This window comes from Hydra vulgaris, chromosome 09 (assembly GCF_038396675.1).
Source record: "Hydra vulgaris chromosome 09, alternate assembly HydraT2T_AEP".
Taxonomy (NCBI): Eukaryota; Metazoa; Cnidaria; class Hydrozoa; order Anthoathecata; family Hydridae; genus Hydra; species Hydra vulgaris.
The window spans coordinates 40,475,273-40,489,913 of NC_088928.1; the positions used below are offsets into that span (position 1 = coordinate 40,475,273).

The window sequence follows — 14,641 nt, forward strand, 5'->3', positions numbered from 1 at the left end:
ATCAGTGTGCTTTTCTGGGAATGGAACAACTTCAACAGTTACCTTTCGTAAAACAAACTCCTTGGTGATGTAATGAAGAGTCACCGCCATGAATGGATCATTGTTGTGAGGTCCATATGTCAGTGCTGATTGCAACTCGGTTGCAATGAGAAAGCTTCTTGTCAAATATGCTCTTCATGATCATCTGCAGATTCCTATAGAGGATAGGTAACTTGAAGCAAGCCATGCAGGCACCACTTTTAACCTTAAATCTCAAAACAAAGTGGGCAAACAGTCTTTGAAACGGGATAGAGTCATATATGGAGAAAGGCTGATTGTCAGTTGCAAGGTAAATCATGAGTTCCATGTCACCACAAAGTTGAGTGGTGCTCTGTGTTGGATAGCACAGATTCTTTCTGGCTTTTAGAACTCTTTTTCTAAAAACCAGAAAGAATCTGTGCTATCCAGCACACTTTTTCTAGTTATAAGGTTTTCAAATTCGCTAAATATAATATAAACAAATTTAGACGATCTTCATAACCATAAAAGTTTGATTTACAACTTTTTGCGGCTTTCAACATTGTTTTAATTAAGTTTTAAAAACTTTTAAAGGTTTTCAAAGTCGATTAAAAATTCAAGCTACAACTTTTTACTGCTTTCATTACCGTTTGATGAACTTTTTTCCGAGGTTTAACAGATTTCAACTTCGTTTAATTTAAGAAACTTTGCCTAACTGACAGCTTTCAAAGTCGAACAAAAAATATACAATTTTGAAAACTGTAACTCGATTGTTTTATCTCTGCTAAAAACATGTAAACCTGTCAACATGTAACTAAAATGAAACTTACTTTGATCTAGGACTGGTTTTTTTTCTGAAGCATGACCTTCAATATCTTTTGAAAACCATTCATTGAACTCATCATGGCTATCAAACAAGGTTGGCATAATAAAATGCAGCAAGGCCCATAACTAACAAATATAATAATTCTATTAACTACATACTTGTAAATATTTTTAATATTTAAATAAAATTAGTTTATTATTTAAAAAAAATTAATCTTTTGTTGTTTTATTCAATGCTATTTTTATTTTACAAATAAACCTATTTAATGTATCAGTAATAATTCATTTAATATTTTAGTTTCTGAAATTTAGGAAATAATTGAGTTGAAACGAAAAGGTTTGTTTTACTTAGTAAACCATTTGTAATTTAAGTTTAGTAGAAATAATTTAGTTTTAAACTTATTCTATTATTGGCCAAATATCTTTGACTTAAATTCTCTTAAAGAACTTAAAATTTTTTAGGAATATTTCTTTAGCACAACATAAAATAATTTTTTTTTTTTAAATAATAATAATCAAACCAAATTAAATTAGGCTAAAGTAAAGAATATGAGTAACCTGCATTTTATCATTTTATATTTGTGTGCAACAAAAGTGCAACAAAAAACAAAATAAAAAGTACTAAGAAACTATTTAAAAAAAAAATAGTATGAAAGTTACCTCAGCCATTGTGTTTTGAATGGGAGTACCAGTTAGCAGAAGCCGATTACGACAGTTGTAACCCAAAAGAATTTTCCATCGCATACTAACAAAACAAAAAAATACTTTAAGATAAAACTTTTATATTTAATGGACTTCATGATTTTTATTTGTAATCAGGGTTATTTTGCTTTAAACCGATTGATTTAAATCAGTTGATTTTAAATCGATTTAAATCATGATTTAAATCAAACGAATAAAAATCGTGATTTAAATTGAGTTTTTTTATCTTAATTATTTTTAACGATTATTCATTGATTAATCAAATTAAAGTAAATTGCACTAGCTAAATACAACTACTGCATAAACTAGTATTAGTTATAATAGTCAGATAATACATTATAAAATATATATTAGTCATAAATCATTAAATTTTTAAATTTATTGTAAGATTTTTATCCATATAAGTAAATTTTTTTTTCATGTTTTAATTTATTGACTAATTACATTAATTTCTGTTTTTGTTAATATTTATATAATAAATATATTCCTTTTATATAAGAGTATATTCAATTTTTTTTAAATTACAGTATTCATTTATAATTAGTTGTTATTTTTTAGTTGTAAAATAAAATTAATATAACTAGAAACAAAAATGTCTGGTGCCGGTAGAAAAGAAGATGCAGTTTGGACATTGTTTGAAAAAAAGGTAATAAAGCTAAATGCAAAAGCTGTGGTGTACAAATGCAAGGTTTGGTTGCTCGAATGAGAAACCACAAAAGTGATGGTAAATGTAGTTTTCTGAAAGATGTTCAAGATGACAAAAACATTATTTGTCAAGAAATCTTAGAAAATATCAACCAGACAACTGAAGAACCACAAACTAGTCAATGTTCTGTTAAGAAAACTGAATTTAGTTAATCTGCTGTAGATAAAACAAGTTTTTTGTGTTAAAATAAAAAGACAGTGACAACTAAATTGGGTTCATACCTTATCAAAACCACTAAATCTGAAAAAGAAGCTATTGATGAGCAGATAGCAAGAATGATTTATACTATTAACTCTTCTTTCAGAATGGTTGACCATCCAGAGTTTATCAAGATGATCCGTTTTTTACGCCCAGGATATAACCCTCCTAATAGAATCGATATTGGTGGAAAAGTACTAGATACTGTTCACAAGAACAGTTTAACTATCTGTTCAGGTTTGCTACATGATCAGTCTGTAACCATGAGTATTGATGGGTGGAGCAATGTTCATAATGAACCAATAGTTTGTGCAACAGTAACAACAATGAATTCAAATATCTACCTTGCAGATACAATTGATACCTCTGGCCATTCACATACTTCTGACTATTTAGTTGACGTTGCTGTTAATCCTATCAACAAATGCAAAAAACAATTTGGTTGTAAAGTTTGCAGTGTAGAAACTGATAACGCAGCAAATGTGTCGAAATGAGACAACAATTAAAAACTTGAGATAATGTTAATGTTATTACATATGGATGTTCAGCTCTCTATTTCTTATTAATTATTATTTATTAAAGTTCATATTCTCAATCTGTTGGCCCAAGATTTGGCAATTCCAAACATCAAGGAGCAGATTGTTCAAGTTGTTAAATATTTTAGAAACAACCATTTTGCTGCTGCTACATTCAAAGCAAAAAAGGGGTTATAACTTATAATGGCCCAAGATGTCAGATGGAACACATTGGCTAATTGTCTTGAATCCTATCTAAAACACTGGCCGATTCTGTTAACAATTTGTGAAGAAAACAGAACAATAATTGATAAGAATATTACAAATATTATAAATAACCTTGGTGTAAAGCGAAGTGCAGAAGAATGGTTACAAATGCTTAAACCAACAGCAGGACAGTAGTACTATTGGTGACAGTGTAGTGATATGGAAAAATCTTCAGAGGGAAGTCCTAAGCTTAGCTAAGAAGAATTTATCCAAAAGAATACAACAGGCAATAACCCAGCTCATTTCTTGGCTAATATTTTTAATCCAAAATACAGAGGTAAAGAATTAACTAATAAATAAAAATAGAGATCGGAATGGTCTTTGCAGCTTCAAAGAATCTAGATTTTCTTCCACTTTTGGTTAACTTTAAAGCAGAAGCAGCACCATTTTAAAAGTTTATGTTCCATGATAACATTGTTTAAACTATTGAGCCATGTGATTGATGGAAATAAAATGATGATCCTGTGAATCAGGAGTTACTGAAAGTTGTTGAATAGTTATTTACTGCTGTTGCTTCATCTGCAGGAGTTGAAAGAATCTTTTCATCATTTGGTCTTGCGCATTCAAGCATTAGAAATAGACTCGAAATTGAGAAAGAAAATTGGTTTTCCTATTCAAACTATTTAATCAAAAAGCATAAGAATCAATGAGTTTAATTGATTGAATCTTTGAAAATTTGTAAATAATCAAAGATTTTTCAATGTTTTAAATTAATTTAGTTATAATTTCATAAAAAACTCATTTCATTAAAAACTACTTGATTAAGCGTTTATTTTCCAAAATGTAATTTAAATCAAAAAAATCTGATTTAAATCAAAAAAATCGACTTTTTTGATTTTTTTAAATAAAATCATGATTTTTATCAACCCATATATATATGTGTGTGTATATATATATATATATATATATATATATATATATATATATATATATATATATATATATATATATATATATATATATATATATATATATATATTAGTAGTAGAAAATCACTTAACAAAATTTTTTTTCCATTTAACACTGTGTTTCATCAACAAAGATTCATCAGAAATGGATGATCAAATTAATAAAACTTCAATTTATACCAAAAATTTAATTACAGGAAGTTGCGAATGTCTTAACTACTGTAAATTTTCACACATTTGTGGAATTTGCTGACACTATTATAAAAAGAATTCTTTAGAAATGATTACTTATGCTATTTTTTTTAAATGTTTTTTTAAAAAGGGTAGTTAATGTAAATATTATTTGAACTCATTTATTTTTATAGTTTTTTAGGAGAAACTTATTTTCGTGCCTACATTTAGAAATTAATTCCGATCTTTTGTTTAATAAGCATTCTTGATTTGCATGTGTAATTATTTCAAATTTTTCTTGTAGGCATAGTATGCATTTTTTGGAAATATTGTTATATGCAGGCACTGTTTTAAGGATAGACCAATTCAGTATAAAATCATCAATATTTTTTTCTTTTAATTCCCATATATATTTTGACAGCATGGTGTCTTTTGAATACTTTTTATTCTTGAAAGATTGCTTATGATTGGCAAAACGTTTTTTCCATTCACCCTCTGTTATGCTAATATATTGTTTAACAGGTACATTCTTAGAGGAAACAACACATTTATATACCACATTTTTTGATAAACAACTTTCACTCATTGGACAATTGATTTTTTGTTTACAATTACAATTTTCTGTAGTTTTTTCATTTAGGATTTCTTTTTTGTTTAACAAAGCCTTATTGTGACCTTTTATAATTCTTTCCATATTTTTTGTGCAACTGTAGTTAACTTTAATTGTATTTCGATTAAAAATTTTATGTAATTTATTAGATTGTGGGAAATGCTTATCGACCAATTTTAAAAACACTTTTCCTATGTTAGTAGAAACATTTTTGCTATATGGGGGGTTGAACCAAATTACATTTCTAGTTCTATTTCGTTTTTTTGTATTCTTTTTTTCAGGGTTAAATTTTAGTTCAAAATTTTCAAAACCACTTTTTTTTAGGGCATCTTCAAATATTCGTTTAGAGGAATTGAATAAATTTTCATTTGAGGAGTTTTGGTTTAGTCTGTTATTAATTGAAATCGGGATTTGTTTTAGAACTTGGGGTGGATGGTTAGAGTTAATGTTAATATATAATAGTTCATCGTTTGGTTTTTTGAAAGGCTTATATGAATTTTCAGAGAGGTTAAATGTGACATCAAGAAAATTCACAATTTTTAAATTTATGTTTATTTCGATTTGAAAGCCAATTTTTTTAAAAATTTTTATATCTTTTTTAATTTTGTCGAGCTGTGGACCAGATTTTCTACGCATTACTATTAAACCATTGTTGCGATAAAGGCCTAAATCTTTTATATTGATTATTTTACTTAACAAATCTAAAATATATAGTCCAACAAATTCACAAATTTCTGCTCCGTCATAACTGCCCATTGTTACATCAAAGTAGTCATGTATGTTTTTCTTTTTCCAAGTTTCCTTATTATTATGGAAAAATTTCCTTATTATTATGGAAACTTTTTTTAAAATAAAGTGGCATAATTTTTACAACAAAATCATATAAAACTATTGAATCATAAAAAACTTTTGACTTTTTGAAATCTTAATAACACCAGTTTTATAATATTTAATATTACCTGCAGTTAGCAGTATTAACTGTTAACTAATTACTTAAAAATTAACTAGTATCAGTGCAGTAAACCAGTTTATGAACAGAACACTAAGCCTCATCGATGGGGTTTGTTAATATGAATATTTACATTTAAATAAACATAAATACTGCAACTAAAACTAACAAAAACTATAATGTATTTGGTTTTAGCTCAAAATATGCAACATTTGTAGTTAATTTTAAAAGAAAGCCAATTTTTTTTTTTGTTGGAAATTTACAATTTTTATTCAGAATTTACAGAATTTGAAAATTCTGTTTATATTCTAATAAACCATTCTAATATTTGTTTCTAATAATCAAAAATTCAATATTTTTACTTTGAAATCTAAAATAAAACTATAGATTAATAAAAAAACTACATTTGATAAAACAATTTGATCTGAACCCAGTTCTGCTATTTACATATTAGTAGAACAGTGCTTAGCTTATTTTTCATATAGTGACTTTGTTTGCAGAGTTATGTGTTTTTGAGTTACATTTTTGAGTTAAAAAGATGATTGAAAGAAAATGTAACATCCTCTATTATAGCTTTTTTCCAAGCTTTAAACTTATATAGTAATTAAAAAAAAAATCCAATTAATGGAGTTTAGTTAAGATAAACTAAAAATGAAGAAGTTCTTCATTTAGTTTTACAAAAAAACATACCTTGAACTACTTTTAATAGCTTGAGCTTCATCAAGAACTAAATACTGCCAGCGAATTCTCTGAAAATACTTAACATCTTGCACAATCTAAAAAATGTTCTTTACCGATTCAATAATAAATAAAACAAAAAAACTTATAAGAATTTAAAAACTCTATGTTTCACTCTCAATAAAACAGGAGTGCTATGCCAATTTATCACAAGAATTTGTTCCCTGCCAATTGCTTGGAAAAGACAGTTGGCAGGGAACAAATTCTTGTGATTAATTATATTGTAAACAAATGTCAATAGAAGTATTGACACAGTTGTTTACAATATAATTATTATTTTTCATTGTTTTCTGTACGCTTGAGAGCGCACTTTGCTAATTTTCTGCATAAAATTGAAACTTTTTTTTGGTCACTACCAAAACCATACTCATTGCAGTTCTAAATATCGCTGCACAAGTTTAAGGTCATAACATCTCAAAATTACAAATTATGAGAATTTCAATGTTAAAATTTTAGGTTGACTTCATTATGGAAAAATAACACACTAAATAGAGACACTTCAATCTTTTTATTGTAAGAAATAAATATTTTTCTATCAAAAAACACAAATCCTATTTATGTAGATTAATATTCCTATTCTTATAATTAAAATAAATTTAGAGATGTTATGGTCTTGCACTGGTACAGCGATATGTGAAGCTTTTAAGTAATCAATTGTGGTTTTTTTTATCATATTGTTTACTGTAACTATCAAAAATAATTGTAAACTATATTTATTTGTTTGAATAAAATTAAAGCAAAAGTGATCAACTTAAAATAGCAATAAGAAACACACTAACTTGCTTTACTGTTATAAATATTATTTTTAAATATAAATGAATACTGTTATAAGAATTATTTTTTACTATTGTAAAATGCGTTTCGTTTCGTTAAAAATTCAGTATAAAGTAAAAATTTATTCGTTATTTGTTAAAATTCAGTATAAAGTAAAAAAACAAACAAAAAACTACCAATTGATAACTGGTTATTAGAACATGAAAAGGAGCATTCTCCTTGGAGTTAATCATGTAAGATGAATGATTCCAAAATTTCCGTAAACTTTTTCTATCGCCAGGGTCGCCCCAGTACGGAAGAACCTTGATAAAAATAATATAGATTTATATTAGAAACTTTTTAGATATTTAAAAAAAGCCCAAAAAATTGAATAGAGTTCAAAATTTCCCTGCTTATAAAATTTCCTGGCCAAATTATAAGATGCACTATAAGATTTTACATAAAATCTTAATTATCAGGTTACACTATAAAGCTCTATTGTTTTTACAAAGTAGAATATATATTTTTACTGTCCACATTTTGTTTTTAACACAAATCTGGGCTAAAAATTTTTTAAACATCTGGGCTATTAACCAGCCAATCCAACAGAAGGATATTTCGCACTTTCAAAAAGCTATAACAGACTGTGCAAGTGTGGTCCATCTTGCATAACAATGAAAGGTTCCCTATTTAAAATCCACTTTTGAACTGCAGAACTAAATAACTTTAAGTATTTTATACTCATCTCATGTAGGTCATTTAATCACCTTTCAACATGCACAAATATGTCCAGTACCTTTGCTATTGATGACTGATGAGATTAGACATTTTTGTAGGGTGCTTAACAGATTGAACAACAGTCAGAATGACACTCTTCTCCATGACAAAACACAAATAGAGCTTTATTCTGCAAAATTTCAAATGTATTTTCAATGCTAAAGCAGACCTATCAAAAAAAAAAAAAAAAAAAAAAAAAAAATAAGCATGCTAAACAGTCTTTCTTTATTTCATTGAAATTGATAATAAATGTATGATTTCTGATGAAATGATACTGACTGAATCGCAGTTTTATCAGTTTAATGGTAGAAAATCTGTTTTCTAGTTAAATTTTCTTTAAGCATCTTTCTAATCACAGAGTAAAAAGTAAAAATATGCTTTCTGCTCCACTTTTTTATTAGTTTCAGGTTCAATTTGTTACTTAACTTAATTTTCTTCTTTATTTGTTGTAACTCATATGTCAAGAAAATATCACAAAAACTTAAGAAACTTTAAATCTTAGTGATATTTTGCTATTTGAAAAATACTTAAAGGAGGTCTTCTTTTTTATTTTTTCTAAGTGGTGAAAAATTACAAATTTTAACCATTATGAAAAAGTGTATAAGTCATCGAAATATGGACTCACCATTAAATGTGGCTAAAATCAGTTTATAGTTTTTACATTTGTGTATCAATTGGTTAAAAAAGCGATGCATAGCGATGTTATAAAAGCGATGCATAGCGATGTTAAAAAAGCGAAAAAAGTATTGCATATAAAATTGTGCAAAAAATGTAATTTTGTTTATGATTATTGTAAAAACTATAGTGTTTCTAATAATTTGGTCAGGGACTATTTATTAATCTAATATAAAGTTTGAATATTACAATAAAACCTCTAAAAAAAATCAAAAATACATTATTATGATAAAATAATAGTACATACATATATACATGTATTATATATATATATATATATATATATATATATATATATATATATATATATATATAATTGAAAAGAAAATACCTTAAAGCGAGGAAGAAACTTTTCAAACTCCTGTTGCCAATTATGCAGAGTAGATGCAGGCGCGACAACAAGGAAAGGACCCCATATGTTATGAACCTTAAAGAATTAAGCATTTGATCTAAAAATGCTAATTGCACACACACACACACACACACACACACACACACACACACACACACACACACACACACACACACACACACACACACACACACACATATATATATATAAAGATCTAAATGGCAAATTGAGATATTCTAAGTCTTGGAATTGTAAGTTTAATTAAAAAAAAAAGTAAAACTCTGCTTTTATGTATAATTTTATATGTTTTTACATTACCTTACACTATTTGGTTTGTTTTTCTGGTTTAATCTTATTTTTATCTAATGATTATTTGTAAGAATTTAACTATAAAGATTAATTGACATGTTTTATAAAATAATTTAAAATCAAAATATAAGTTTTTATTTAATTAATGTCAATGTTTTAAAAAGATCAATAAAGCTTATTAAATCACTAACATACAAACAGTAGATTTTTTAATCAATGAAAATTACAAAAATTTAAAGGTGCTGTCTGTCTAGGCTAATAACTTTAACTTAACAGGTAATTAGTTAAACAATTTGATATACTCATACAGATTTTGAGGCTTGATAACAAAACAAATATAAAAATACAAACTTCTTAACAAGAAACTTCAAAATAGAAAAATTAATGACCAGATTGTCTTGGTAAGTTTATTTAATATTAAAATATGATTAATTTCAATATTAAAATATTAAAAGATAAATTATTCAAATCCAATATTTTCTGAAATTGCTTCTTCATACTAAGCAATTTTACTTTAAAAGTCTACATGAATAAGAATAATTACAGTTTAATAAACTTTCGCTCTCACTAAAGCACAAATAATTTTTTTTTCCCCCTTTATATATTACAAGTTTACTTTCTATTTTCTCTCAATTAATTAAATATTTATTGATTCACTTTGCTTATCCCATTTTTTTCTGAACTCTGTCAAACTGTTATTGAACAAGACAAATTTTTAATATACATATTTTTAAAAAGTAACCTCAGCTAAGTATGCTAGAAATGAGATGCTTTGAACTGTTTTTCCTAATCCCATTTCATCAGCAAGTATTCCATTTATTCCTTTTTCATACAAACTAACTAACCAATTCATGCCCTGTTACAAATAAAATTACAACTTCAAAGGATTTCAAAAAAAAAAAAAAAAATTTGAACATCAATTAAAAGAAAAATTTATTAATAGATAGTTAAAAAAGCAAATTAAAAAATATTTAGTTAAATACATATATACAATTTTTATTATTGAAGAAAAAACAAAAATTAAAAAGTTACTTTTAACTGATATGATTTAAGTTTTCCTTCAAATATTTTAGGTTGAGGAAGTTTTCCTTCATCAAGAGCGGGTTCAGAAAGACTATATGCACCATCAAAAGAACTTAAAATCATCCCAGGTTTCATTTCAGCATCAGCAAATGAATTTGTCTATAAAAATAAAAATTAACTTAAAGAAAAAATAATATTAATAATATAATAATAAAAATAACATAATTTATTTGAACCTTTTTTTGCTGCTTCAACACAGCGGTTTGAGCATTAAGTAAAGCCTGCTCTTTCATCGAATCTGCATCTACAAAAAAGGAAATGACAACCAAGAGATTAAAATAGCAATCAGGTTGGAGCTATTGAAGAAACAACTTCAGGGTGCAAAAAATCTTTTTTTTAAAGCAAACATTGACGTTCGTATCATTATTTATTGGCAAACGTTAAATTTATGAGGTGTATGTCAAGTGTGGCAGAATAGTGTGGCAAAATATTGATTGTTGCTAACTGTCGCACTAAATTAAGAAAAATTCACTATTTTGTTTTAATGGAAAACAGTTTACAGTTATTGCATATCAGTTATTTTTAGTTAATTTGCACGCACTTTGCAAAGGCGTGGAAAATTGTTTCGAATTAATAAAAAGTTGATCAAGTTCAATAAGCATCTTTGATCAATATAATAACTTAAACTAAAAGTTAAACTTTATAGGAATAGTATATATAAAAAATAGTTTTGCAACATTGGTTAGTTCTTGGGGCACCTAAATTAAATTAAAAAAAAATAATTTTTTATTAAATTATAAAGAAGTTATATTTTCAAATAAATTTTGTTCTAGTTAATAAGTTATTGATAAATATTGAACTTGATCAACTTTTTATTAATTTGAAACAATTTTCCACGCATTTGCAAAGTGCGCGCAAATTAACTAAAAATAACTGATATACAATAACTGTTAACTGTTTTCCATTAATACAAAATAGTGAATTTTTCTTAATTTAGTGCATTAAATTTATTTACTTATAAAAAAAGTATAAACTTGAAGAAATTAAAATAAAAGAGAACTAAAAATAAAAGAGAACTAAAAATAAAAGTTGTTTGGATATAACTTTTTTTAAACCTTTAAAAATAATAATATAATATTAAGTATTAAATAAGTTATTATATTAGGTTATTATTAAATACTTAACATGATATTATAATAATTATGATATTAGGTATTGAATAATAAAAATATCATATTATTGTCATTGTTAAACGCACAATAAAAAATGAAAACTATGATAGACAATAGTTCTATATATTCTATTAAATTATATATATTTCAGCAAAACTTAAAAAATCTTTTAAAAACTTTTAAAAATGTTTATAGTATGCAGACAAACATTCTACTTCACGTTAACAATAAGAAAATTAAAAAAAAAGTACACTTTTAAAGAAAGCTATTTTTTAGCATGGTTTTGTTTAAAGTAATTGCAAATGCATTTATTTCAACTAAAAATTTAAATGCTTTTGTAAACGCATGTAAAAATCATTCTAAAACATGATTACTTTTTTCAGTTGCATAGTTATTTAATTTAAAAGTAATGCTATTAAAGAAAGCAGAAAGTTTTAGCATGGTTTCTTTTTAAGTCATTGAAAATGCCTTTTAAATTTTAGTAACTAATTGTTTTTTATTAGAAATATGTGTTTTTTATAATAAATAAAAAAACATCAACCGCATAATTTTTTGAAAAAAATTTGTTGAAGTAATGCTTTGTTTTTAAAATTTTCAGGCAAACGCCAACGATTGCATAAGTAAAAGTAAAGAAACGAGACGTTTATTTTTCTGTCTTTTTTTTTAACAAACATTCGCACTTTTATCGATTTGTCGCACCCTGAACTTAAGTTAATTTAGTACATACACGCACAACCATTATACATTAAAAATAAACCTTTATGCGTAAAGTGTACATACAATGACTAAACAGGTAAAACAAGCAAGGAGTGTACATAAATTGACTGACTTAAATAGGTAGAACATGCAAGGAGTGCCGCTACATCAACTCAGGGTTTTAGCTAGGGCAGGCGATCTTTTTACTAAAAATTTTTTATATAAAAAAAAATTTCTAGTCTTGTTTTTTTATTTTAAATGTCAACCGATTAAATAAGAGCCTGTGGCCACCAGACATTATTTAATAAAGACTGAGAAATTTTCATCTTCAGGTGGTAACAGCTATCGAAGGTTTTTAAAAATACTTGCTTAAAATGTCAAATTATAAAGTATAATTTTCCTATAACTTTTTTGGAGTAGTATTAGAAATCAGGATATCTTTTTAAAAACTTTAAAAATTTGAGATGAATAATACCCTCAGTCAATGTATGAACACTATAAATTATCTTTATTTAATTTTAGTCAATGTAGGTCACTTAAAATATATTTAAAGTAGCACAAATTAATAATATAAAACTATGTATAAAGTATTAACTTAAATTATTAATAAAAAGTTAGTTTGCAGCATCTAAGATAAAAAGGCTGTGTAATTAATATTTAAAAATTTTAAAACTGAACTATGCATATTTTGTTACTTTTAGTACTTTTTCATGCAATCAAACAGCAATTATTTTCAGTTAAGTTATGTAACTATAGTTTTTGCTCTAACATAATATAAAACTAATAGTGCTTGTCTGGCTCAGGGTTAGACTGTAGAAAGTGTCTAGCTAATGAGGAAATAACTTTTGATAGTTACCAAAGTAACGTGTATAAATTTCCATATTTATACTATAACCTAACTACAGTTACAACTTTTTAAAGTTTAAGGGTGTTTGGCAAGAAGTTACCACCATAAGTGTCTAGCAACAGATGTCATGATTTTTATTATTACTTCGAAGAAAATTAAACTTCATAATTTGACATATTTTAGCCAGTATTTTAAACACCTTTGCTATCAGCATGTTAACAGCCAAACCCACCATGATCTAAAGTACAAATGTGACCATCATTCCTACTTGTGTTAAAAGCATGTGCTGAAAAATTTCACGCCTTTTTAAAATAACGTAGGCCTGGTAACCAGTCTCTTGGACTATTATTGAAAAACTTTCCTCCAACTTCTATGGGTTGTATATATGCGCTAAATTAAGTTTTAATAAGAAAAAATTTTTTTTTTCCTTCTTAAAACTTAAAGAGAAAATTTATTAACAAAAACGATACAGTTCATAAACTATTTATAAACTAAAAAAATTGAATACTTTCTAAATATAAAAGATTATATATAAAGTATGTAGCAATAATATAAAAGTACCATAATCATCAATGTCATTGTTTATAAGAACTGAAGATGCATTATAACTGTAATTGTTCACTGATGTATCTTCCAACTTTTTTAAAATTTCATTTTGAGCACTTAAATCTTGACTGTTACCTGTAAAAAAATAAAAAATTAAAAAAAAAATAAAAAATATAGGACAGGCCTCCCACATTGAATTTTTGAATTTCAGGACAATAATTTTTTTGAATTTCAGGACATTATTTAAATTACATAGAGCAGTTTTGATAAACAGGCTTCTCATCTGCTACCCCAGTACATACCTCATCTCTTTTATTTATATTTTGTATGAAACAAGAAGATTAAAAAGTCAACAGTAAATTATTACACTATTTTCACAACCTTAGGTATGAAAAATAAAATTAAAAGTTATTGCATCGTAGTTGGTCAACTTAAAAAAAAAAGACCTCCGTCTAAAAGACAAATAATATGGTATAGATAAGTTTTAGAGGAACTAATTCAAATAAAAGAAATAAGCTTACATCTTCATTATGTTTAATTCTTTTTTCAGGGTGGTCTTGCATGACAAAAAGTTGCATCTTTTTGTAAACTCATTCTTTTGCAAAGTGAACTTTAAGAAACTTCTTAAAAGTTTCAGCCTATTTCTCATTTCCTGAAGTCAACACAATGACCACTTTAGCTGACTGCATGCTTGATTCCTTCATTGCAAAGGCTAGCATAACATTTGCATCATTGATTAAAACTTTGGCTGTGTCTTCTGCCATTATTAATTCATTTTTCTAATTTTATTTTTGTATCCAATTTCTGCTTAATTTATTTCCTTTTTTTCTGTATTCTTTTTTATTTCTTTTGACTCCTGAATTATCTTTTTTCCTTTATTTATCTTCTAGCACATCTTTTTTCCT

General features: G+C 26.1%; 1 protein-coding gene across 1 annotated transcript in view; it reads right to left on the minus strand.

Annotated features, from left to right (window-relative positions):
* LOC100211537 (chromatin-remodeling ATPase INO80) overlaps positions 1-14,641 on the minus strand; it is a 65,675-nt gene that overhangs the window by 26,800 nt on the left and 24,234 nt on the right. The window contains exons 10-18 of the mRNA XM_065805698.1: positions 13,752-13,871; positions 10,712-10,779; positions 10,485-10,634; positions 10,195-10,308; positions 9,123-9,218; positions 7,537-7,662; positions 6,539-6,624; positions 1,483-1,567; positions 828-948 (exon numbers count right to left, since the gene is read on the minus strand). Of these exons, the coding sequence (XP_065661770.1) occupies positions 828-948; positions 1,483-1,567; positions 6,539-6,624; positions 7,537-7,662; positions 9,123-9,218; positions 10,195-10,308; positions 10,485-10,634; positions 10,712-10,779; positions 13,752-13,871 (966 nt within the window). The remainder of the gene's footprint in view (positions 1-827; positions 949-1,482; positions 1,568-6,538; positions 6,625-7,536; positions 7,663-9,122; positions 9,219-10,194; positions 10,309-10,484; positions 10,635-10,711; positions 10,780-13,751; positions 13,872-14,641) is intronic.